The 25,200-nt window shown below is 40.9% G+C and overlaps 3 protein-coding genes across 3 annotated transcripts; 2 read left to right on the top strand and 1 right to left on the bottom strand.

Moving 5' to 3' along the window:
- Positions 1–2,237: 2,237 nt before the first annotated feature.
- LOC116327824 (protein Tob2) lies at positions 2,238–7,275 on the bottom strand. The gene is made up of 2 exons (XM_031749490.2): positions 7,020–7,275; positions 2,238–4,708 (listed from the first exon to the last, which is right to left on the bottom strand). The coding sequence occupies exon 2, from the start codon at positions 4,504–4,506 to the stop codon at positions 3,295–3,297; it is 1,212 nt and encodes a 403-aa protein (XP_031605350.2). The 5' UTR covers positions 4,507–4,708; positions 7,020–7,275; the 3' UTR covers positions 2,238–3,294.
- Positions 7,276–12,798: 5,523 nt separating this feature from the next.
- Positions 12,799–16,963, top strand: znhit1 (zinc finger, HIT-type containing 1). Its single transcript, XM_039610794.1, has 7 exons — positions 12,799–12,840; positions 13,379–13,441; positions 14,535–14,632; positions 15,164–15,239; positions 15,723–15,802; positions 15,889–16,058; positions 16,477–16,963. Exons 2-7 carry the CDS (start codon positions 13,417–13,419, stop codon positions 16,496–16,498), a joined length of 471 nt encoding a protein of 156 aa, XP_039466728.1. The 5' UTR covers positions 12,799–12,840; positions 13,379–13,416; the 3' UTR covers positions 16,499–16,963.
- Positions 16,964–21,698: 4,735 nt separating this feature from the next.
- Positions 21,699–24,460, top strand: LOC116327841 (RNA transcription, translation and transport factor protein-like). The gene is given in 8 exon segments (XM_039611584.1): positions 21,699–21,723; positions 22,799–22,832; positions 22,834–22,855; positions 22,857–22,922; positions 23,053–23,152; positions 23,833–23,917; positions 24,025–24,109; positions 24,383–24,460. Coding segments are annotated over 8 exon segments (495 nt in total).
- Positions 24,461–25,200: the final 740 nt, after the last annotated feature.

The following is a 25,200-nucleotide window of genomic DNA, read 5'->3' as shown; positions in this document are numbered from 1 at the left end:
ATCTATTTTACTCTTAAATGTCAATGTTTTTTTATTCACTTTTTTTTTTTACATAGAAAATAAATTTATTTTATGACAATGAAATATCCCAAAGTGCAAAGTAAAACGCACACATCGATATAAGCAAAACGACATCAGAATACAAAATTCTTGTCTCCATCTTCGTTCCTGCTCAACCCTGATTGTAGAACAGCCCGCATTGACGTTTATGGTGACCCCCCCCCTCCTTTATTCTTTATTCACTTCTTTCAAATATCTAAAAGCTGACTTGCCAGCTTGTGTTATTAGGAGATTTAATACCACCATCACCTCTATGCTGATTTTTTAATTTTGGTTTTAATCAGGATGTGAGGGATACAGAAAAACATTTCTGGTCATGCATAGGACTCAAAGAATCCCTCCAAACGTTTTCACCATTAGCGTCCCTAACGCCATCTAAACCAGGGTTGACAACAGTTCAGAGCCACATTCATTTCCTTCATCTTTTCCCAAACCGGTTGCCTTCCTATTGAAGAGAGATACTGGAGAGAGAGGTAGAAACCCCTTGAATCCTTCAGGGTCGTTTAAAAACTTATGGCATTTCATTGAACTGGAGAAGGGTGTGTAAGTAAAGACAGTCTGGGATTATGGCTATAGTATCAGTACCATAAGGATCTGGCTGATGGAACAAGGGCGGCTGCCTCAAGAAAAACAGATAAAGATAGAAGGAACATTTTGTTCTTTTTGAGATAATAGCAGATCTGGGATTTGAAATACAGATAAATTAAGAGTGTTGGTGAGTTTATAATATACAGAGTGTGGGCTACATGAAAATAGGACTAATTCATTTTTTTAAATTAAAAAAAAAAAAAAAAAAGAATATAAGTTTTTTTGGTTTAAATGTAATGCCTATGGGGAGGAGTGCTGTCAGACTGCCCTCGGAGCACAGAAAGAGGTGATCAGCCATCTTTTCCTACACAAACCCACTGTAAACATTTCTAACTCCAACTGCAAACTGAAGAATGGATACATTTACCCGTCTTATTAGACATATGGTGTACAAGGTACAATACACATTCAATACTTTATTCTGTACATCTTTATTTACGTCTCGATTTGCATATATTCATGTTATTTTTCTGAAAAAATAACTTCAGCATGTAAGAAACTAAACAAAGAATCTCAACATAAGAACTTTTTATACACATATTCCTGGACTCTGCATGTCTTATACAAATGTTTAAGTGATCATTTTCAAAAACTAATACAAAAAATGGTGGAAATAGATTCAAGATCAAAATAGAAAAAAGAAAGAAAAAAAAAAAAAAAGCCTTTCCCCTCACAACTGTAACATTTACAGAGGTGTACACTTCACCCACTCATTCCCTCTGAAACAAAAAGAACTAAAGCTTGCTGCATATGACACTAATGCCACATTGCAAAACCAGCGTGAGGACAAGACAAGGGTCCTTCTCATACAAAAATATCTATAGTCTGCAAAACATCAGCAAAATAACAAAAACAAAACAAAAACAACCAAGAGGGAGACTGACTGCGTCTCTTTCCCGTTTGTGATGCAAATGTAGCTCATTGCAGTTTCCAAAGCATTTCATGACATCTGAATAAAATGTGCAACAGCCAAACGGAGGGCAAAGGAACAGTTTGGCATCGGGAGCCTGGTAATAAAGTGCTGGACAGCTGGACGTGGACATGTGGAGGTTACCCTTCTCTTTCAGGGACGAACCAACAATGACATCAGGCCCGGCTGTTAAACTGCACAACATCAGATCTCTGACAAGCTATCCAGTGACGCGACAGATGCCACAGAAGAACAGTCCTCATTGCATCTCTGTTTGCATCACTGCAGCTGGGAAAAAGAAAAAAAAGAAAATAAAGAGAGCAACCTGAACTGTAGGATTCTGTTTTTTTCTTTGCAACAGCCGGAGGAGCAGAGATCGCTGGAGAATTTTAAGAGGAGGGAGAGAATAGTGAGCCTTTGGCTTCAATACCATTTAAGCCCATCAGAAACGTGCTCTGGGTGTTAAAGTGTCGCTTTCTAAGCCAGTACACCCCGAATGGCACAGGGGGCAACAGAACCCTCTAGCTGCTTCTCTCTCTTCCCGTCTCCCTCCCTCCCTCCCTCCTGTCCATGCAGAGGAAAACCTCTCCTTCATAGTCAAAGTCATGCTAAGCTATTTATCACAATCCCTAACGCTGAGCTGCTGCTGCATTCCCACCCCCACCCACCCTCACCTCCCATCCTTCCCCGCCTGTTCACCTTCATATGCTGCTGACTGGTTTATGTTTGAATACGTGTGAAACCATCACTTGCATCTTTATGTGCACAACTGGCCTAATCAGCACATTGTTATCGTCTTAAAATTCAAAAGATTCATTTGTTTTCACATTCATATAAAAGGTACCCCCCCCCCCCACCCCGAAATCCATATTGCCGACCTTCACAGCTGCAATTTCCCTTGACAGGTACAATACATTCAACTACATTACTTTTAGGGCCTCGATTCTCCCCTTATCTGCCCTCGCTTCATTGAAACTCCGGTCACGTGCCCATTCCAGCTGATGATAACCTGCTTTCAACATGCGTCCACCAACAAGACTCGAAATATGCCCGTGCGTCAGGTTGTTTCAAAGGTAACAGGGCTTCACCGTGCAAGCAACGAGTCTCTCAATCACTCTGAACCACGACAAAACAGAAGTGAACTATACGCACAGAGAGCAGAGCCCCTCCACCAACCCCACCCCGTATTTGTGGCAAGTAGGGCAGAGCAGATTGCAGAGCAAAGTGCTGAGTTTTCCACAGCCGTCGTTCCCTGCAGGACTTGGCAAAGTCCTTTTTCACAGCATGACAGTGCAGTGCAAAATGGAGCTATACTAGAGTCCATTAGACTACAAGTTCCAAAAAACAAAAGAAGAAAAAAGGGGGGAAAAAAACCCCAAAAAACCCCAAAAACAAAACACACTCACATTAGCATTCATTGCAAAATCATAAACATGAAATTGGAGAAGGCAAAAAGGTAGACAGAAAAAAAAAAGCACCCATTCAAGCCAACACAAATCATGACGAGTAACAGCAATGGAGACGGGAAGTAGGAGGAGGGTGTGGTTTGGGGCAGGTTATAGAGATACCAAACAAATCACACTAAATATTTAGTGGACATTTTAAATCTTCGTAGTAAAACTAATTCTTAACACGCATTAGTATTAGAACAATTTGTTAGAAAAACTGAAAATATCAGGAGGGTCATTGCCGTACACCCAACTGCTCCTGCAACAATTCTTATTACAAATGAAGGCTTAGTTGGCCAGCACGACAGGCTGGAAAGACTGGCTGGGATATTGCAGGTTGTAGCTTCCTAAACCCTCAACAAACGGCGGCTTCTCCATGTAAGAGATCCCTCCACTGCTGCCAATGATGCCCACACTCTGGGCAGGAGGGCTGGAGAACGGATCAAAGGGTGGGTGGGTGTTGATGGTGTGCGGGGGCTGGAAAGGGCTGGTAAGAGGCTGCATGGGCTGGGTGTCTGCATCGAAGTAAAGAGGGCCTGGGGATCCTGGGTAGACAAACTCTTTGGCGTTGGGGGAGAGCTGGCTGTGGATGGGACCCCCGAGGGAGTGCAAGGAGAGAGAGAGGGGCTTGTGCTTAAGCAGCTCTGGTGCTGAGATGGTGGTAGGAGAGCGGGAGAGTATCCTCTGGGATGGTGGTACGATGACACCAGAGCCTGCAGACCCTGACCCGGCCCCACTGCACTTCTTCATTTTGGTGGAGCCGAATTTAGTGGCGGCGAAGCTGGCAGTGGTGAAGGTGATTGGTTGTGGACGGGCAGCAGGAAGAGCAGCAGGTGGCTGCTGAGTGGAGAGGTAGGGCAGACCGCCGCTCGGAGGAGAAGGAGTAGATGTGTTGGAGGAATGGATGCTGGGATCGGTGGGTGTGCTGGAGCTGGGGTAGCTGAAGATTCCAGGGCAGGACTGGGCAGACAGGGGTGTGGGAGAACTGGAGAGTGATGGCATTAAGGAAGGAGATGCCTGACTTCCAACTGGTACAAACACTTGAGCATCTGGATTAAAGCCCAAGCTCTTGGCATCCTCCGTCTCTGCATCTCCTTTGGCCTCTCTGATGACCCCTTCGGCCGGCTCGCTGTCACAACCGAGGCCAGGGGGGTCCTCCAGATAGAGCACTTTCACTGCACCCTTCTCTCCAATTTGGTAGGACACCTCATAAGGGTCAATCCACACACTCAACTCTGCAGGAACATTTGCCCGCACCTCCTCCGTGTCCAGCCCACTTCTTTTGGCAGCCAACTCCACCACAGGGTCCCTCGGCGCACCCAGGTGAATGCAGCGGAAAGCAGAGCCCCTGAGCGGGGCCTCGGGGTACCAGTGACCCTCAAAACGAGACACTAGTATCCTCTCCAGCTCCTCGCCAAACAGGTCGGCTCGTCGACGAGGCAGCTTGTTGTACAGGTAGGACACGATGAAGTTGAGAGCGACTTTCACTTCCAGATGCATGTCTGCAGCAGGTTAGTGCCAGTGTGGGAACAAAGTGTTCAAAGAGGATGAGATGAAAGTGAGGCAATGCAGTAGCAACAAATCTTTTTGTCCCCCTCTGGCTTATTGTGCAGTGTTTGATTCTTTTAGTGTCACCATGGTAAAGGCACCTTGAAGGCAGAGGCTGCAGGTTGCAGGCTGTTTTGTGTTGGCAGATCCTCAACTATGAAGACAAGAAGAGAAGAGCAATTTAAGTTTGTGTGAAAATGAGGAATTTGTTTTTCTGCTGATCTCTCACAACAGACAGTTAATGTGGTATTTTTGGAACACAGAAAGACGGGGCTACAGGGGGATTGTAATCAGAATATTATTTTATAGTGAGCTTTGAAAAAAAAAAAAAAAAAAAAAAAGAAAAAATCATAGAAGTCTTACGTACAAGACAATCACCCACACAAAATGCATCACAACAGAAGAAATTCCTGCCAATTACTTTGGATACAAAAAAAAGAAAAAGAAAAACATGCCAAATCGTGATGGAGTCATAAGCTTTCAACATCACTGAAAAGTGCATAATACATGCGCCTGCCAACCAGTGCAAGCATCGGGATATGGATTCAAATGTCTACTGGTATTCTATTAACACAGTACTGATATGAAGTATACCTCCTGCACGATTGTCACTCAGAAGCAACAATCCTAAAACGTGCCCTTTTTTATTTCCTGTTTATCAGCCTCAGGATGTACTGATGGATGTAACAGATGCTGTGCGCTTCATAAATCCTGCATAATCTGAATGCAATTGCATGAAGTGCTTCTTGCTTTAATACACAATCGCACAAGAGTCCACTCGTCACCATGCAGATTCCAACTGAGAGCAACATTATATGCATATCATAATACAAAAGGATGCACTGGAGAAGATGTGTAAAATGGAAGGACAGTTAGCCGACTCCATAGAACACAGTTTCCCATGATGCACTGAATGTGTTCAACACCACCCCATCTCCCTCCCTTCACCTCTCCTCCCCTCCTCCTTCTTACATGCACACAAACAATTCACTCACATTCACTTCCCTGCCAGATGGGGATTCGGAAGCTAAGATTAGAAAAACGCCTCAGATTAAAGGCAATTCTAATGTTGCTACAGATAAAGCTGCACAGCCTGCACGCAGGGCTGCAGGGGTGACACAAAACCACAGGTCTTGCATTTTTCCCCTTGCATAAAAAAGGGTGACATTGAAGGATAAGATGGGGGCTGTTAGGATGAGGCTATAAGTAGGGCCCTATTTTTGCATCATCTGAGGTGCAAATTCCTCACCTTAATAACAAGTTACACTGACAAAGAAAGGACTGCACCGGTCTTTTACCTGAAACAGCCATCATCAGTGTCTCCAAAAACCATAAGTGCACAAACCTCTAAGCCACCTACTGCATTTCCCACCTCTCATTTAAAAAAAAAGGGAAGCAAGCAGCTAGATACACAAGATCCAATGTCAAACAATGACATTAGAGAAACAGCTCAGCTGTTGTCCGCAGATGTGTGGCTTTCAGAGTGAAATCTGAACAATACAAACAAGACTCCAATCTTTCCACAGCCACAAGCCCCACCACCTTGCATAACTTAAGCATTTGCATTTTCACTGGCAGACTTGATTCTAGTCTCGTTTTCCTTCTGGTCAGGTCATCAGCAGGATCTGGGGTGGCATTTTTTTGTTTACATGCAGGCATTAGCACAGCACTGACCGAGTGCTGCTAAACATCCACTACATAACCAGACAAGCAGCACAGCTACACAATTTGCTATGAAAATAACAAAAACAAAAAACTGTGTATAAGGGCAACAGAGGGAGGCCTGCATGCTTGCCTGGAATAAGGATATGAATGTTGCAGAGATTTGTACTCATGTCCCTCACTTACCACCAACAGAAATTAAACTGTCTGCTACTTTAATTTGCCTTGCGTTTGGAATTTTGTGCACATGTGCCTGCTTAAAAAGGAGACAAACATGGACAAATATCTTCAATGTTTGCAAGAAAGCATTAAGGTCTACCTGGAGGGGAAAGGATTAGTGACATTTGCGAGTCAAAAGGCAGTGGACCAGAGAGGACATTGGTTTAGCTGACGTGCAAGTGGAGAAGCCTTCCCTGGCAAATTGTCGCTGTAAATTAAATTATAAAGCTAATTAAGTGGTGAGCAGCCTATCGACCAAGTATCTGAGGAACGAAGGCGGCAGCCCTCTCTCTCTCTCTCTCGGCATAAACACCCCCGCAAGCACAGCAGAAGGAAAATAAACATGAGCTGAACACACTCCGGGAGGCTCGCTTTAGCTAATCTATAACGGGCTCGGGCAAAACAAAAGCTGTGTCTTTTCAGGGGCTCAAACCTGTGCACCTTCTCTAACGGACAGCTAAAGCTTCTAGAAGGGAAAATAGAAGAACAATAAGAGCAACATCCCGCTGTCAACAAATTGCACTCTAATGACATTCACATAAAAGCAACCAATTCCGCGCACCGGCTGACGGTTAATTACTCACCTAGCCTCACTGATGTACTAGCTTGTCTCGCACTCCTGCGTTTTGTTTTTTAAATTCCCTTACGAGGACTCCGATTTCATGTGTCGACTCACTGCTTCAGATGCTAAATAGTTTGTCTTTTTTTCACCATCATAAATATATATATGTTTTTCTCCCCCACTGCTGCCCAAATAATTGAAAGCCTCTCCAAGGTTTCCCCACTTTGTCTTCAGCTGACAGTTTGCATGGAGGGTCCAGTAAACTTTGCTGTTTGACAACCCAGCGTATTTATACAGTGTGACTCGCCCACACCCCCGTGACGGCAGGGACTACTTTCTTCCTATTATTATAATCTTTTCAACATAGCGGTTCTGACGCTCCTGACGTAGCATAATGTGCTCCTGTCGCCACAATATTATTATCTGTATTTCATAGGTTTAGTTTACCCAGATATATGGTGATAAAAAAGAAAAGACTCCTTAATTTCTGCACAAATAGCATGGTGTTGATTAATCACTTTTCTCGAATAGACGAAAAGCCAAACACCCCACTGTATAGTCGGGCAGTGCGTTTTTCCAGCTATTATAACATTATAAATGGCCCAGCGGGATCTAGTTATATGGCGGAGGGATATTTGTAGTTTCATATGGTGCTGAACAATTTACTAAAAATATAAGCAGTGACAGCAACAGAGTCCCAATTGGCGGAGATAGGGGAGGACCCGCACCTTATTGGACTACAGCGGCTAAAGCGACCAGACTTTCATCGAGGGCTTGTGGGAAATGGTGTTCATGTCACAGAATGACATGGTTATGATAGCAGTAAAAATATTGCGTGTTTGTTGTTTTTCTCTTTAGTTACGTGCATATGTCATATTTTTTCATATAAATGTAAAGCCTACAGAAAAGAAACATAAACCGAAAACAAAAAGTCAAAAGAGCAAAAATAAATAAATAAATAAATAAATAAAATCCATATACTGTACAAGAAACTGCCACAGTGGGCTTAATTTAAATCAATGTTATTAGTTAAAAGGTCTCTATTGAGCATTTTAGTTGCCCTATATATATATATATATATATATATATATATATAACCAAAAACATTTTCCTTTAGATATGCAATGTTACTGATTCAAATATATATATATATATATATATATATATATATATATATATATATATATATATATATATATATATATATATATATATATTTTTAAAGTTTTTAGCTGGATGTCAAACATATGAAAGACTCTTAAGCATATTTACATAGTAAATTTCACAATGGTATAAGCATCAGCAGTAAGTTAAAGTGTAACTTCAGTAATGATGCTGAGAGAAAGAAGTGTTGATTCATGTTTTTTAATAGATGACTTAAAACACTAAACTCTAATATCAGGGGTTTATTTTAAGTTTAAAGAATATAACAACTGGTAAGATGGTGAGTTTTACTTCTCACTGCCCATGTTATGTTGTAGTATCCATTCATCATGTATGCTAATTTGCTTTGTGGACTGTAAAACCCTAAACACAATCAGATGACAGAGAGAAATGCCTGTAGTCCTCCACTTCAGTCATTGTGAACGTTGAAGGAGATGTGTTCCATAGACACCTTATACTTGTATTTCCTTCATTTACATCCGACACTACTATGTTCTATTTAAATCCAGGTTTCTTTTATAGTTTGCAGTGAAATTTATTAAACCATTGTTCAATGGGCCAGAAGTGCAAGTCACTCTTTACTGACACATTGTAGATAAGTTTATTGCCGGACAACACGGCTAACACCCTCACACACTGTTGCATTTAGAACTGAGATTCTAAGTTGTAAGCAGAACTGCTTAGCCAGGAGCATGTATCCCCACTTTCACAACGCTAAGGTGTCAAATCCACAACCCCAACAGATGGTTTCACCCTTTTGGTTTCACCAAAAAAGTAGCACAAAAAGATAACTGACTCAACAGTGATAAGTAGAGCCACCCTAGGCCGATATTCAAGCCTCTACAGATTAAAGAAAAATATGTTTAATAATTCAACAAGACTCGCGTCTTCAACGCATGTACATTTCAATTTTGGAACAGGCTCAACATTGCCATTGTTTAATGGTTTTTAGCTGCTCTCAAAAGTCATCTTATGGCTTGAATACTTCCAGCTGATAAGGAGACTTACTGCATTTCAAATGCACACTCAAAGGCTTTAAATATTCACTTTCTCTGTAATGACAGTATCAAACTACAGAGCAGTGTTTTTACTAAAATTCAACATTTTCAGATGGATGCGTTTTATTTTTTTTTATTTCACTGTGACAACCCCCAGAATGCATTTTTTTTAGGATGCTATTCTTGCAGTTTCCATTTTTTATATTTTATGCTTTTGGAGTGAGGGTATCTAATACGCACGTTGTCACTGTGTTTTGTACTACCAACTATTAAAAGAGCACATAGAGGGCAGGGAGGGCTCTGCTTTTACTTTGAGCAGTCTGTTTTTATTTTGTCTAGTGAATGTGTATTTTTCAAAGGAGATCTGCATCAGTTTGATTTTGTTAACACAAACTTCATGTGAAGTTCACAACAGAGGTAAAGAGATTTAGAGTTCATTATGTATCTAAGACATCCCTGCAGTTTAACCAATAAAAGTGGGTATCATTTGCATGGCAGTGAAAATGTATGCTCTCATATTAGGGTCCATAAACAGTCTTGAAGTAGCAGAACAGGAAAAAAATGCAATATAAAGGATATTACTGAAAATGTCCTCTTACTGCCAGTGTAAAACATGTATACAACATTATATACACAATATATATGAAAATATCACCGGGTGCTCCTCTTGGACCACATGCAGAATAACAGAACTGTTGTGGCTGTAGCTGCATCTGCACCTCTGTAGCCATGCTAGTGCTGACCCACAATGCAATGGTTGTGCTCTTAGCTAAACTCTGGTCATGTGACCATCACAAATTCTACCTCAACCAAACTTTACAGCACTTTACACTTTATAACACTTTTAACAAACACTTATTTTGAAATCACATATTTTAGACAGGTTTTTTAAGCAGTGCTGGCCTTTTTATTATCTTGTCTAATACATCAAATATATGAACTAAATTAAACATGAATCTATCACAGAAAAATATAAAACAAACACCTTTATTTAACTGTCTCAGAAAATAGAATAACAGTGATTCTAATAACAGGAGTCACTGAGAGCAGTGTCTGACTTTCATGTGTGTGTGAGTGTGCGTGTACCATGTTTAGATATCCTTCTGGAACCAAAAGCTGGAATGTTACTGTACTTTTGGGGACCAACATTTTTTATGGAGACAAAATTCTGGTCCCCATGAGTTTGAAGGCATGTTTGAGACCAGGTTATGGTTATGTTTTTGTGGTGTGTGTGTGTGTGTGTGTGTGTGTGTGTGTGTGTGTGTGTGTGTGTGTGTGTGTGTGTGTGTGTGTGTGTGTGTGTGTGTGTGTGTGTGTGTGTGTGTGTGTGTGTGTGTGTGTGTGTGTGTGTGTGTGTGTGTGTGTGAGTGTGTGTGAGTGTGAGTGTGTGAGTGTGTGAGTGTGTGAGTGTGTGAGTGTGAGAGTGTGAGTGTGAGTGTGTGTGAGTGTGTGTGAGATCTCTGAATGTTTTACTTTTCACCTTTGGAAATTCCACCATAGGCATGAAGGAGAGATTGGAATTGCAGATTGGACTTGGATTTGGTTTTACTTCTGTTCATTGTCATCATCATCATCATCATCATCATAATGATTGCTGTGTTGGATTATAATTCTGAAAAGGATTTGGACTTCCATTACCTTCCAGGTGGACTGCAGATTCTCAAGACTTCCAAGGTTTTCTCCACTGATTATAACTTTGAGAGAAGTGGGATCAATCAAGGAATCCTGCTTTCTTGATTAATTCCATGAATTACCTCAGAGTGGGTTAATTAAATAAGTAGAATTGAGGTGATTTGATTATTCTTTATTATTATGTTTATTTATTTTATTTTGCTTGGCTCCTGCCAAGCTGTTTTAATCAAATCTTTATATCAGCAGAACTCTGCAATATCTACTGGGTAAGACTCAAAGGATCAGGGATTAGGACTTTGTTTAATGTAATCAACTTCCTGTGTAGGGCAATATAACTTTGATTATTATTTCTGTTTAATAAGCACTACGAAAAATTTTGTCTTTGTCCGGTCAGTGATGCAGTTTTTTCTAGCGCCCAGCAACAGCTGTGACGGTGTCTTCTTAAATCATGCAGGGCCTCCCTGTGACTTTCTCAACCACTTTATTTAAAATCCAGTCGCCCAATCAATGAAGCAGGAGTGCAGACACAAGGATTCATCCCAGATTCATCCTACTTTATCGATTCTGCAGCACAATCTTTACTTGTATAGTAATGCCACCATGTCAATAAATTTAAAACATGATAAAAAAAACAAAAGACACATAACTTTTTTTCTGAAACAAGTGCAGAGAAAAGGAGCACATAAGAAATACTGTTAATGTAAATGTGACCTGTGGGATGCGCTGATTAAATAGGAAATGAGTGAGTTCACAAGGTTTAATGCTAACACAAAACAGTCTTTTTATATACGTGGAAGTAGCATCAAACAAACAAAAGATCTACTTCATTAAATACATTCAAACTTTATAATTTACGATAGTACGAGGGAGACAGGATAAGCCGTTTTGGGCTGTGTGACCTACAAAGTGACGTTTAATGACCAGAAAAAAATTCACTTGTTACTTCCCGGACCTGAGAGCAAAGCTGCACATGTTGGGGAGGTTGTCATGGGAAAATTTGCTCCAGCCCCGGGAACGTCAGCTGTGCCTGTGTAACGGAGGGACGAGACTCACTTCTCTTTAGTTTCTATAAGAATCATATCAGGTTTTAAATGCATGCAGACATAAGTGATGTAAGTCTCAGGTAAAACTATTATATCTCTTAACTGCTGCATCATTTACAGAGCAAAGCTTAGCCTAACTCTCAGCATTAAGAAAACAGTGTCTGTGTCTTTTCCTCCAGAGCTCAGTCCTCATGAGAAGCCAATAAGTTACATTTAAAGATCAAAACAGGTTGCACAGATAAAATATCTTACCTTTACTTTGATGCCCCTCCCAAATATAAAACACAAGATAACTAAGTTATAACAATAAGCTAAAATACATTTAAACTTGTCAGAGACTGTTTTTGTTTGCTGCACATACTTTTCTGGTCGCTGAATGGTTTTTCTCTTTTAACTTATTGTGAAACCTCTTGAAGCTTCCACAGTGATGATGATGTACAATCAGGCAATTCAAAGTTTGTGATTTTTTTTTACGAAATTAAACGTGAGTTTTATTAATTCACAGATCTTTACATAATGGCTGCTCAGTGACTTCGTGGTTCCTCTTACATGTCAGGTTCAGTAACGTATGGAGGATCTATTGGAAATTCTATCCCCAGCCCTCTGCATGACCTCTTTCACTACATCCATGAATCTTCTCTTTCCCTCCAGCCTGGCAGCTCCATCATTCACCACATCATTGTCCAATGAGTCCACTATAACTGAGTACAATATTTCACCTCCAGGTGGCAACACTACTGCGGTGACCCTGAGAGGCCAAACGGACTGCAACTAAAGAAAACACCAGCAATAAGAAAAACGCTGCAAAAGCACACAAAACACAATGGAAAAAGGAAAACCGACAACGGAAATAGGAAAAGACAAAACAGAAATAGGAAAAACGACAACGGAAATAGGAAAAACGAAAACAGAAATAGGAAAAAACAGATTTCCAAAAGCACAAGGGAAGTGTTTCTGGGGAGACAATAACCCGACGGACCAGTTGCAGGAACCCAAAACATGCTAGGTGTGTTTGATCATGATTCATATAATACTGATCACAGATTTTTAGGCTAATAGGCTAACACACTTACCTCTCATCTTTTCTTTCCTCACAAAACCGATAGATCCTCCACTTCTTTTAAGTGTCTCCCAGCGCAATTCTTAGCATATTTTGGTTCGTGCAACTGGTCCGTCGGGTTATTGTCTCCCCAGAAACACTTCCCTTGTGCTTTTGGAAATCTGTTTTTTCCTATTTCTGTTTTCCCATTTCTGTTTTTTTTTTCCTTTTTCCGTTGTCGTTTTTCCTATTTTCGTTGCGTTTTGTGTTCTTTTGCAGCGTTTTTCTTATTGCTGGTGTTTTCTTAAATTGCAGTGCGTTTGGCCTCTCAGGCCACCGTACAACAGACTGAAGAAAAAGCTCAAACTTTATTTAAAATAACAAACATAACACACTCCAGAAAACAGTAATATGAAGATCAGTCATCAAATCATCAAAAAGTTTTCATTCTTTAATTGTCCTGTCAGTGGTCCCGATGACAAACGCGCTTCGTTTGCTTTCACAGGGACCTCCGCGGCCGCCGTACAGAGGACGTGAACAAAGATGGTGCTGGAGAAGAAAGGTTCCGGTGAGTATTGGTTTGTTTGAACTGTTCTTTTGTATGTAAAACACTGTCATGCAGTCAGACGGTGTAAAAACGCTTTAACAGAGAGACCCTCTGTTATTCTATCGTCTCTAACTCGGAGCTCACAGAGGAAACGTTGGTTTTAAACTCAACTCCGGTTTTCTGAGCGGTTCGTGTTGTTTACTGTTAATGTTATTATTACTGTTTTTATAGAGCTGCAGGGTTTTATTCTAACATATACATGTTAAATAGAAATAGTCCAGTTATTAAAAAAAATCAAACTTAAAGGAGAGGATCGACCGTAGGTAGGTGATGCTACGTTGCCGTTTATTTAACCAGGACCACCTGAAGGATTTTGGGTGTTTTACTGAAGTAAAAGATGTTTTATGGGCTCCAGCTGTGAGCCGAATTTAAGTTAAGTACATAACTGGTTCAGATCCTGTTTGATGAGCTTTCAGACAATAATACGAGAACAGAACGAGATAAAGTTAACGTTTTCACAGCGCGGTTTGGTTTGATTGGAAGGAAACACTACAACTACTATTAAAGGCCAATTCAGGGACACAACATCCAACTTTTTCCAGTCCTACATTGATAGCAGGCTTTTCTGCTGTTACTTTCTCCTTTCCCTGCTCTCAGTCTCACTGTGAGTGGACCCCCTCACACATGGAGTGGAGCAGAGAGATATTGTGAACATTATGTTGTTGTAAGTGCATCGAAAGCTTCCTCCCAGGAGTCCCACTGAGCATGAAGAGACAATGAAGCCGACAGGGAAAACATCACCATCACTGGAGCTTTTCATGGTCACACTCTGTGTTTAAAACTTTTGCAGACCTGTAAGCTGTTACTGTGACAGGTTTGAAATCCCTTAAACTGCTGATCCTTTGAGCTTTCAGCTGTTTTCTCCTGCTCAGAATGAACCTCTGTGAGGCGACTGTGTGCTGAATCACGATTAGCAGTCCTGATGATTTCCCTTTGGTTTACATGCTGGAAAAACTACACAGAACTTTATAGAAATTAGCTGAGTCCATGGGACTTTTGTCACTGATACCAACTGTTGACCGACTGATGGAAACTGTGTGTTTGTATCCGACAGCTCGGGTGGAGGCCGGTCAGCGCAGAGTTTTGGATGAAGCTACCAGACAGAGGAGGCTGACCCGTCAGCTGGAGGCTCTGGAAAAAGACAACTTCCAGGTCCGTGTCTGTGATTTAAGTTGACTGACAGCTTTTCTGGTCTCACTGAACTCTAACATCCACACAGAGCTTCACTCTGTACACTGGGTTCACTTCATCCATCTCACATTCACATAGAAACAAGCACAGGTGGAGATTTTAAGCGGGACTTCTTTAGAAATCCTCTAACGTTGAATTGTGCAGTTCAGGCGACTAATCAGAAGAAAGCTTAGAGCTCTCTCTGTGTATGTCACACATTACAGTAACCTGTAAGGCGCATGAGCTGCTAGATCACTGATGTTCTGCTTCTGTCAGGGTCAGAGGTCACGACCCTCTAACCCTCTTTCACCATCTCCAGCTGCTCCCTGTGGTCTTACAGAAACTAGAAGTGGTGAATGAATATACATAAACGTGCTGTTGGTATAATGAAATACAAAGATTTTAAATATGTCCACCTGTTAGTGATGCTGATTGGCTCATGTATGTCTAACAGGCTGTTAATAAGCAGTCTGTAATGTTGATCAGCGATGACATCTTGTTTTGTGTTTCCAGGACGACCCTCTGTCCTCCCTCCCTCCCCCAGGTCCTACTGCCCGCCTACCTGCCTTCAGTGAGTCTGAAGAACCAGGTGAGTTTTTCACCCTCTGATCTGCACATGAAACCTACACTTTTGACAAAAGGGCATCTTCCTGACCATCCCTTTCACAATAAAAGCTCTTTATATAGCTCTACTGTGTTCCTGTACTAGCAGCAAAAGTCTTACAGAGGTACACGGTAGCAGCTGAAATCTTTATTCCTTGAAACTTGAGTAGCTGTATATAGGCTGGTACTTATAAAGTACTTTTCTATTCTAATTAAGTATTCAAAGAACTTGGTTAACACAGCTCTGACATTTCTTGTATTCACAAATTGAGGCATCTGAAGCATTTCGAGTTCATCATCAACCAGATCAAATCCTGTTTAAAAACCCGCAAATATTTTTCCATTGTCACCACACCGACCAATTTAAAAACGGAAAAGTTCATGTTAGGAAACGTGTTTGTGATTAAAAATCTTCCAAAAAATCCCCTAAACATTTTCTGTCCTCCTCCTTCTCTGTCTGTGCGTCCAGAGAAGAAGAAGAGAAAGACGAGGGGCGACCACTTCAAGCAGCGTTTCAGGAAGAACTTCACCACGCTGCTGGAGGAGGAGGTGAGTCAGACGCCTTCTCTCCTCTCGCTGATTGGCTGAAAGATGGTCGTCAGCTGACCCACTGTCCCCTCTCCTTTGAATGGTAGAATCTTTCAGAGAAGCCGGAGCCTAACTACCTGTCAGCAGCGGCCCCGCCATCCTCGCTACCTGCACGCCACTTCTGCTGCGTCTGTGGGTTCCCGTCGCACTACACCTGCACCACCTGCGGGGGGCGGTACTGCAGCACCAAGTGTCTGTGCACACACAGAGAGACGAGGTAAACATACCACATGTTTTTCAGAGATCTGGTTGCTCAGGTTAGATAGATGTTCAGCACCAGTTACCATGACGATGTACCAGGTCAGAAGTTTACCTCATGTCAGCGAGCAACTTCTCCAAAAAGGGCCGCCTCTTGTGACTGGATGGACACTTTGGCGGTCTTGGTTCAGTTTTGCAGGGTCGCTGTAAGAACTTGAACCACTACAAGCAGAACGAGGACCACCATCTCTAAGAGTCGGAGGTTATCTGCAGGATCAGGCTCACTGAAAAGGGAGCTGCAGGTCTAAACAGACTTTAAACGCTCTCTGACCTCACAGCTGGAGGCGCTGTGATGTCACCATCTAAAGAAACTGGAAAATCTCCTGACCAGAGTTCATGCTTAACAACATCTTTTTTTCTCCTGTGTGTCTCTGCAGGTGTTTGAAGTGGACGCTCTAACTGCCACCACCTTGTTGCCATGGTGATGGAGGTGAGGGTTGCATATGGGATGCATGAAGCTGCATCATAAAGAGAGTTGGAACCCTTTGTGGCTCTGCTGGCTGCTGTGAGAGCAGCTGGACAGAGACTCACCTGTGCAGGTGGACAGGAGGCTGCTTGTGATGTCACAGGACTGCAGATTCACTCAGGAGATTTGGCTGCTTCAGTATTTCTGTATATTTTTCTTTACACTGTCAGTTCTTTGTTTACCGTTCATAACTTAGCTCGGGGTGCAAATGAAGAGACATGCCTGGGTTTGTTGCATCATCATCTGAGTGGACAGAATCAGATTAATTGTAAATATCTGTGTATCTGTAACTTTAATGTTTTCTTTATATTTCAATAAATCAGATCTGACTTCACACAAAGTCTCCTGATCCAGGACTGGAAATATCAGCGACTCGATCTACTGCATCCATCTGCAGTCATGTTTCTGTCTCTACGAGCCGCTCACATCACTTGAGATTTTTCTAAGTACAGGTCATTCCACATTATTTCATCAAACACCTCCCACCTGACCATCAAACATCTGACTGAAAAAATTCCAGCAGAAAGTTTTAAACATTTCTTACAAACTCAAATTGATTATACTTTGCTTCAGAGAATAAAGAGGCGGACTTAAAGTCAAAGGTTAAATTCCATCTAAGCTGTTGTTTGTGTCAGAGTTTGATGCTGGGGTTGGTCTGATGGAAGAGTTACAGTAACTCAGGGGTGGGCAACTCCAGGCCTCAAGGGCCAGTGTCCTGCAGGTTTTAGATGTGTCCTTGATCCAACACAGCTGATTTAAATGGATAAATTACCTCCTCAACATGTCCTGAAGTTCTCCAGAGGCCTGGTAATGAACTAGTCATTTGATTCAGGTGTGTTGACCCACGGAGAGGACACATCTAAAACCTGCAGGACACCAGTCCTTGAGGCCTGGAGTTGCCCAGCCCTGCAGTAACTGCTGGTTGTTTAGTGAGAGGAGCCAAAAACACACGTTTACAATCTATTTCACTTTTATAGGTCTGTAACAAAGTGAATCCATCTAAACACCACCTGTTTTTGCGTGACTGGATAACACTCCCACTATTGGGGAAACTGACAAATAACCAGAACAAAGTCTGAAACAAAAGCTGCCCAACAGCTGCAACACTGAGTCACACTTTATGTTCTGAGCTTCAGGAAAGGTTTTTTGACCTGCAATAAACATCTGCACTCTGCTGTGACACTCACACATTTTGGAGATAAAATATCTTAATTTCAGGAGCAGGCGCATGCCTCCAAACATGCCCTTTCCCGTTCTTATCTATGTATATGATCCCTCAGTTCTACAAGCTGTTCGTTCTCTTCACTGTTTTCACGCTGTCTTTAGAAAACGCTTTAAAACACACACACACAAACGTGACGATAGTATTCAGGAAAAAAAACAAACACTGCATATATTTTTTTATCATAACTCTGGATTTACGTGGCCTATCAACACAATTTAAAAACTGCTATAAAGTCCACACGTTTTCCGTCAATTGTTCCGTCTGTCCTGTTCACATCTCCAATGGTTGTACACGTTGTCATTGACGTGGCTTCTCTCCCCATCAGCCATGCCGCTTTGCTAGCTAAAACACCGGTGTCGGCAAATAAGGACGCTGTCGTAGCCTGTCAACGACGTTGATTAGCTGCGTTTATACGAATGTGAATCGCATCATTGGCTGGAGCAGCCAGTCATCGGTCACTTACTGACTCACGCTGCAAAACAGAATAAATTGGTAACGTATTTATTTTAATTTCAATTCAGGTTAGATTTTTTTTTTGTGCGCAACGCAGATTTTCTGTGCGCGGAGACCGTGCCAGCAGTGCCCGCAGCTTAGAGGGAACATTGTTTATCAACCAACCTTGAGGAAGCAGGCAGAGTTGTTGTTCGAATCTGCAAAGCTCATCTGCAGGACAGCGGCTCTCGAGGCCTGGAGTTGGCCACCCCTGTAACAGGCCATTAGAAGTATACTTCATCTTGTCTCCCTATATTCTCTTTCCATCACCCCCAACCAGTCGCAGCAGATGGCCGCCCCTTCTTGAGCCTGGTTCTGCTGGAGGTTCCTTCCTAAAGGGAGTTTTTCCTCCCCACTGTCGCCTAGTGCTTGCTCAAAGGGGATCATTGTATTGTTGGGGTTTTTCTGGCTTTTACTGTAGTATTTTCACCTTACAGTATAAAGCAACTTGAGGAGACTGTTGTTTTGCCATGATACTATATAATCTTAAATATAACTGAATTTTAAAAACATCTATTATAGCATCAAAGTAAAACAAAAAAACTAAAGTATACTTCAATGAAATTAATCAGAATTTCTAACCTAACAAAAAAAGAAAAGAAAAAAAGGATTCACCTTTAAATAAAAATACAAATCACAAACAAATTCTGATTTTTGTTGTGTTATTTTGTGTTGTAATTTCATAATTGTAGGAATCATGTAGTTTGCTTACACTGATCATGTTGCCACTCCTTTTGCGTTACACCAACGGGCATTTTTAAATTTAGTTTTTTTTATCGTGCTTCATGGCAGAAAAACACACAGCTAGGTCTGTCTACTGGCCCCGGTTTAAGTGAGAGAGCTGGATTAAGGTTTCTGTGGGCGACATGACAAAAAATACACATTTTGCATTAGAATATGATTTATTGTTGGCATCAGAGACGGAAAGTAACAAAGTACAAATACTTCATTACTGTACTTAAGTAGAATTTTCTGGTATCTGTACTTTACTGCTGTACTTTTTTGTGCCTACTTTATACTTTACCTAATACTTTATATACTTTATACTTCTACTTCTTACATTTTAGCATGAGTATCTGTACTTTGTACACGCAAGAGTCAAGATTACTTTAAACTTTTGTACTTAAAGTACAAAAGCCTGTACTTCTTACTTCCGCTTGAGTAAAAAGTTGAGTGAATACTTCTACTTTTAGTCGAGTATTTTTAAACAGAGGTATCTAAACTTTAGTAAGGAATGTGTGTACTTTTGACACCTCTGGTTGGCATTTAGTGGTCAGTTTCAAACCTATTTGTTTTTTGCTTGTTATCGAACAAATTCACTTCACTACTTTTCACTTTCAGTAACATCAATGCACATGGTTCCATTTACTGCATATTGCACTTTATTTATGTCTCTCATTCCACCTGCATCAACATTACAAAGTTCTTCACAAAGAGATTTATATATTTATAAATACTAATGTTCTCTATTCTATTCTCTACTACTTTTTTATTGCCCAGATTTTAGCTAGCCATTGTTAAATTGTCTGTTATATGTCAATAGATATGTATGTCACAAATAAAGTGTACTGTAAATTATGATTTTTTTAAAGAATTTTCTCCCCAAATCTATTACATGCTAAGTGTAACGTGTTATTTCTGCTAAAACTGTTGAGCTTTGAGTTTCCCAGTCAAACTTAGCTTTGAAGCACATGCTAAAAACACTTTTACTCTTGCACATTTCATTACATACCATAGCCAAAATATTAACTCTCCCAAAAAAAAAAATCAAAGCTACAGCTGCAGCACAAACAGCAACAAACACTGTTATTAAATTTGTCCTGGAGTTTATGCAGGTGGAGAAAGTGCCTAACAGCTTCCAGATCACTTATTTTTCTGGAAAGATGGCGAGAAGGGCATTACTGCTCTTTTCCACAATCTCCCGGATGTCTTGGAATTCAATGCCTTTGTCCTATGACAACCATTTCACAGTAGTAGGAGTCCTAAAACATACAAATGAAGAGTGACCCTGGAAGAAATGGGGCGCACACTAGTGACCTCAACAATTGCAAGACAGCGATTGTCCCCGATGCTCAGATGAAAAAATTAATAAATAGGAAGTTGAGAACATTAGGACTTTATCACCTTTTTATCTGAAAAGTTACTAGTAATATATAACCTAACTGGCATTTAAAGAGGAAAAAAAAGATAATTTTGATTTTGATGAAAAGGACTGGTGCTAATTTAAAGAGTCGAGTCAGTAAAGTAACAGACTAAGATGAGAACTAAGGGTGATAGAGCTTTTGCCACTATGGCCCCGAGACTTTAGAACTCTCTCCCCCAAACCTTAAGAACTGTGGACTCAGTAATTGTTTTTGAAAAGCAACTCAAAACTCACAATTTTAAAACTGCTTTTTGCCTGTTTTATATGATTTGCTTTACCTTTTTATTATTTGTTATCTTATGTGCAGCACTTTGTGACTCTGTATAGAAAGGTGCTATATAAATAACATTTTATTATTATTATTATTATTATTATTATTATTATTATTATTATTATTATTAACTGGTTGGTGAGACACGTCCAGAATCCATAAAAAGTAGTTTAATTAAAACACAAATGACTGATTAAATTAAAACCACGGGTAAACTATATGAACTTAAGTGAACCCAGAACTCACATGAACAAGCAAAGGTACCTCCTATAGGGCCCGTGCACGCGTACACACACGCACATGAACTCGCATGGGGGGTGGTGGTGGGGCAAAAAAAAAAATGGCTACGTATTACTACTATTGTTCTTCCCCTATTCAAGCTGTAAAGGTTGTTTTCGGTGGCTCGTTGGTCTAGGGCAGGGGTCGGCAACCTGCGGCTCCGGAGCCGCATGCGGCTCTTTAGTCATTACAGTGCGGCTCCGCGTGGTTTGGGAAAATAAATTAGAAGTATTTAGCTTAAGTGTATTTTATTTATGTTAGTTCTTTTTTAACTTGTAGTTCTAAATTGGAAGATTATTGTAATATTGAAATATAAAAATAAAATTATATTCTATTAATTTTTCATCGCTCAAAATAAGAGTCACACAAGGCTCCAAAAGCCCAAAGGCGATATAAGGGTGGCGGCTGACAACAGTTTTTGTTTGCTACATGGATCATTTTAGTTCAGCTGGGTGTCTTTCCTTTTGTTATATTTCTTTAAGAGTTCAAAATGTGTTAATTACATAAATAAAATGTAATTTTCTCTGTAGCACTTCATGGATTTCATAAGCAACACACCTTAGTTGTTCACACAAAGCACAAAGGTAAAAAACAATATATACAGTGTTATCTTCATTTTAGATGTCAAAAAGTATTTGCGACTCCCAGTGTTTTCTTTTGCGTGGAAACCGGGTCCAAATGGCTCTTTGGGTCTTAAAGGTTGCTGATCCCTGGTCTAGGGGGATGATTCTCACTTTGGGGATGAGAGGTCCCATATTCAAATCCAATATGAGCCCATGTTATGATGATATTGTTGCTTCTTGTGCAAGTGCTGAACATAAACACATCACACAGACCAACTTCTACTTGTTAAAAGCAAGACAACCGGAGTACGTAATGTATGCTTCAATGTTTTAAATACTGTAGTTCACTTGTTCTAAGGTTTAAGTAACAAACATGTCCACATAACATCTCAAGAAAAGACAGGGGTTTGCATTGCAAAGTACAGACCAGATTGTCAGTGTTATGAAGGGGGTTCACTTCTTACCTGCAGACCTAATCTTCTCTGGAGCATGTTATGTTTGAGATAAGAGATATCTCGTCTGATACATCGTCTGAGATATATTGTTTTATATACATACATACATACATACATACATACATACATACATACACACACACACACACACACACACACACACACACACACATATATATATACATATAAATATATGTTTTCCTTTATTTGGTACTCATGTTTGTGTACACTAACAGTGGGAAGAGATATTCTATGAGTCCAGTGATACATTTTTCTTACAAAGAATGTTTCTGTTAAATTGTGATTGTGAAGTAAGACAAGACAGAGCGATGGCACCGCGGACTTTTCAAAATCTACAACTTTTCTACTGCTGGTTTTACAAGGTGTACACGGCAAAAATATTATGCTGGTTAATTTGTTAAGCACTTGTGCACTTTATGAAAACAAATAAGTCTCTGAGATGGATGTCATATGTGCTATTAATATTATTAATATTATTATTAATATTATTAATATTGTTTTACTTGTTCCTAGTTTTCACGGTGCATCATGATTGTGAGAGGAATAAAAAAAAGAATTGTGGACATCAGTACGAAGCGTGGATTCTTTTGACCAGAGTAGATACACGCTGGCTACTTTCTGGTGCTAAAATAAACTATTTGCGCCCTGTAGTGAATGCTATATGATTCAGCAGATGTGGTCTTGGAGCCTCAGTTTTATTTATTCACGCCTTTTCTCTCCTTCACTTACTGGCCTAATGTAGCTGCTGATGAGTTGTTATCAGTATTGTCTCGTTTCCGTTCAGATGCGACACAGTTTTGGAATTGCATTGTGTGGCTAGGACCAGAAGATCCTGCATTATTAAAATCAAAGACAGAGGCAACCTAAGGAACATCCCCAGCTCAGAGTGGCCCAAAGCCTACCAAAAGGTGAGACTGCAGGATGATCTGAAAGTAACCACTGCTGTTATTAATGGGGATTACTAACATAAAACTGCATTTCCGATACAATATGAGGAGCACGGTGAGTTGTGTTCTAGCTTTCTTTACCTGTGTGCAGCACCGACAGGATGTGAACTGTCTGTTTGGAGTCGATGAGAGGAAGGAGGCTGTAGATTGGTTTCTGGGCTTGGCTGTCAGGTATGAATATGGAGACAATGGTAAAGAGTTTAATTTGGTTCACATTTACTTGTATAGTGCAAGAACTCCCTTTTTTAAATAATAATAATAATAAAAAAAGACTGTTGCCTTATAATATAAAGTGTCTTGAGGTGTCTATTGTTGTGATTTGGTGCTATATCAATCAAACTGAATTGAATGCAATACGTGCAGAGAGCTGTGAGGTTTAGTGAGACATCCTGAGGGTTAACCTGGATTTACAGGTTTGCAGAGGGGGTTCACATCAACACGGTTATGTGCCCCACAATTAATCTGACTCTTAGCAGGTTATGGTTAGGATAAGTAATGATGTGTACAAAACTGCCACCTACTGGCCAGTTATTTGCATGGAAAAAAGTATCACCAATTATTATTGTGTCCCTTTAAGTTGTGTGCATATAACAGGTTACATGAAGACATTTGTTGGTTTATTGGTGTCAATGGAACAAAAATTTTCTGTGTCACTTTAATCTGTGTCACTAGTTGAAATTCCAATGATGACCAGGAGATGGAGACATTACAAAAGGAATACTGTTTGCTCAGTGTCAGATCATATGTCTCCTTTTATTGCAGAATAAGAAGAACAAATTGTTACCCTTGTACTCGTTAGTGTGAGCTCCCCCGTTAATGTAGTGCAAGTCAGTCTGTTTATCAGTGGCGTGTTTTGTGTGTCTCTTCACAGTGGAGAAGTACAAAAACTGGCAGCCCCTGGCAGCTTCCAGTAACAGTGATAAAGCCGTGGACCCTCTGGTTAACCTTGACAGTAAGTAAAACTTTGACTTGAGCTTCCTCCATTCTGCCATTCTTTCTTCTTTCCTTCTTTAAATCTTCTCAGGATAAGAGTTAAAACCGCAATGTGTTTGTTTTTCCAGGTTTCTCCAGATTTCAAAGCAGGAGTTACAGCTTTGTCAAACATCCTCAAGATACAGCGGCATGACAACTACCTGGTTATGCTTAAGGTGAGAGCGCTCTTAAGGGCGCTTTAATACTGTAGCAAAGCTCAGCTTGGCACAGAGAAAGAAAAGGTTGGTCAATAATCGGTATGGTTGGTGAAGTTTGTGTTTGCTTCACAATAAAAGCCCTTAAAATGCCTTTCATGTGAGCTGGCAACACGAGTAAAGCCCTAATTTGTTCTTTGAATGCAGATTAATGGTCAGACTGATAGCAGAGATAAAAGTTGGCACTCAAAAAATGCAGAATAGAAATTTTGCACTCTCACTTGCAACTGCCAGGCCATTCGTATTCTGATCCAAGAGAGACTTTCTCCAGAAGCCATCGCTAAAGTCAGCAACAATAGAGAGGTAAACTGAAAACATCCATCCATCCATCTTCTTCCGCTTATCCAGGACCGGGTCGCAGGGGCAGCAGCCTAAGCAGAGAAGCCCAGACCTCCCTCTCCCCAGCCACCTCCACCAAGGCGTTCCCAGGCCAGCCAAGAGATATAATCTCTCCAGCATGTCCTGGGTCTGCCCCGGGGCCTCCTCCCGGTGGGACATGCCCGGAACACCTCACCCAGGAGGCGCCCAGGAGGCATCCTTATCAGATGCCCGAACCACCTCAACTGGCTCCTTTCGATGTGAAGGAGCAGCGGCTCTACTCTGAGCCCCTCCCGGATGGCTGAACTTCTCACCCTATCTCTAAGGGAGAGGACAGCCACCTTTCGGAGAACGCCCATTTCCACCGCTTGTATCCACAGTCTCATTCTTTCAGTAACTACCCACAGCTCATGACCATAGGGTGAGGGTAGGGACTTATACCGACCGGTAAATTGAGAGCTTCGCTTTCACACTCAGCTTTCTCTTCACCTCAACAGACCGGTTGTGGTGAAACTTTTATTTTCACTCACTCTTAGTGAGCATTCTTGTTTTGATTTAGCCATACCTTATATTTATTCTGTAGTTTGCAAACATTTACAATGTTTACAGGATCAGTCTCCTGCCCTTCTTCAGCCAGTTTGGCCAAGCTATCTCACAGTACGTTAAAGTAGAAAGCACAGATATTTGTTTTAAAATGTCGGGAGTGAAAGTAGAAGTTGTCAAGAACTACTCAA

Source organism: Oreochromis aureus, linkage group 4, assembly GCF_013358895.1.
Source record: "Oreochromis aureus strain Israel breed Guangdong linkage group 4, ZZ_aureus, whole genome shotgun sequence".
NCBI classification, from domain to species: domain Eukaryota; kingdom Metazoa; phylum Chordata; class Actinopteri; order Cichliformes; family Cichlidae; genus Oreochromis; species Oreochromis aureus.
Note: the sequence above shows the minus strand (reverse complement) of the source record. Positions and strands in the feature narration are given on the sequence as shown.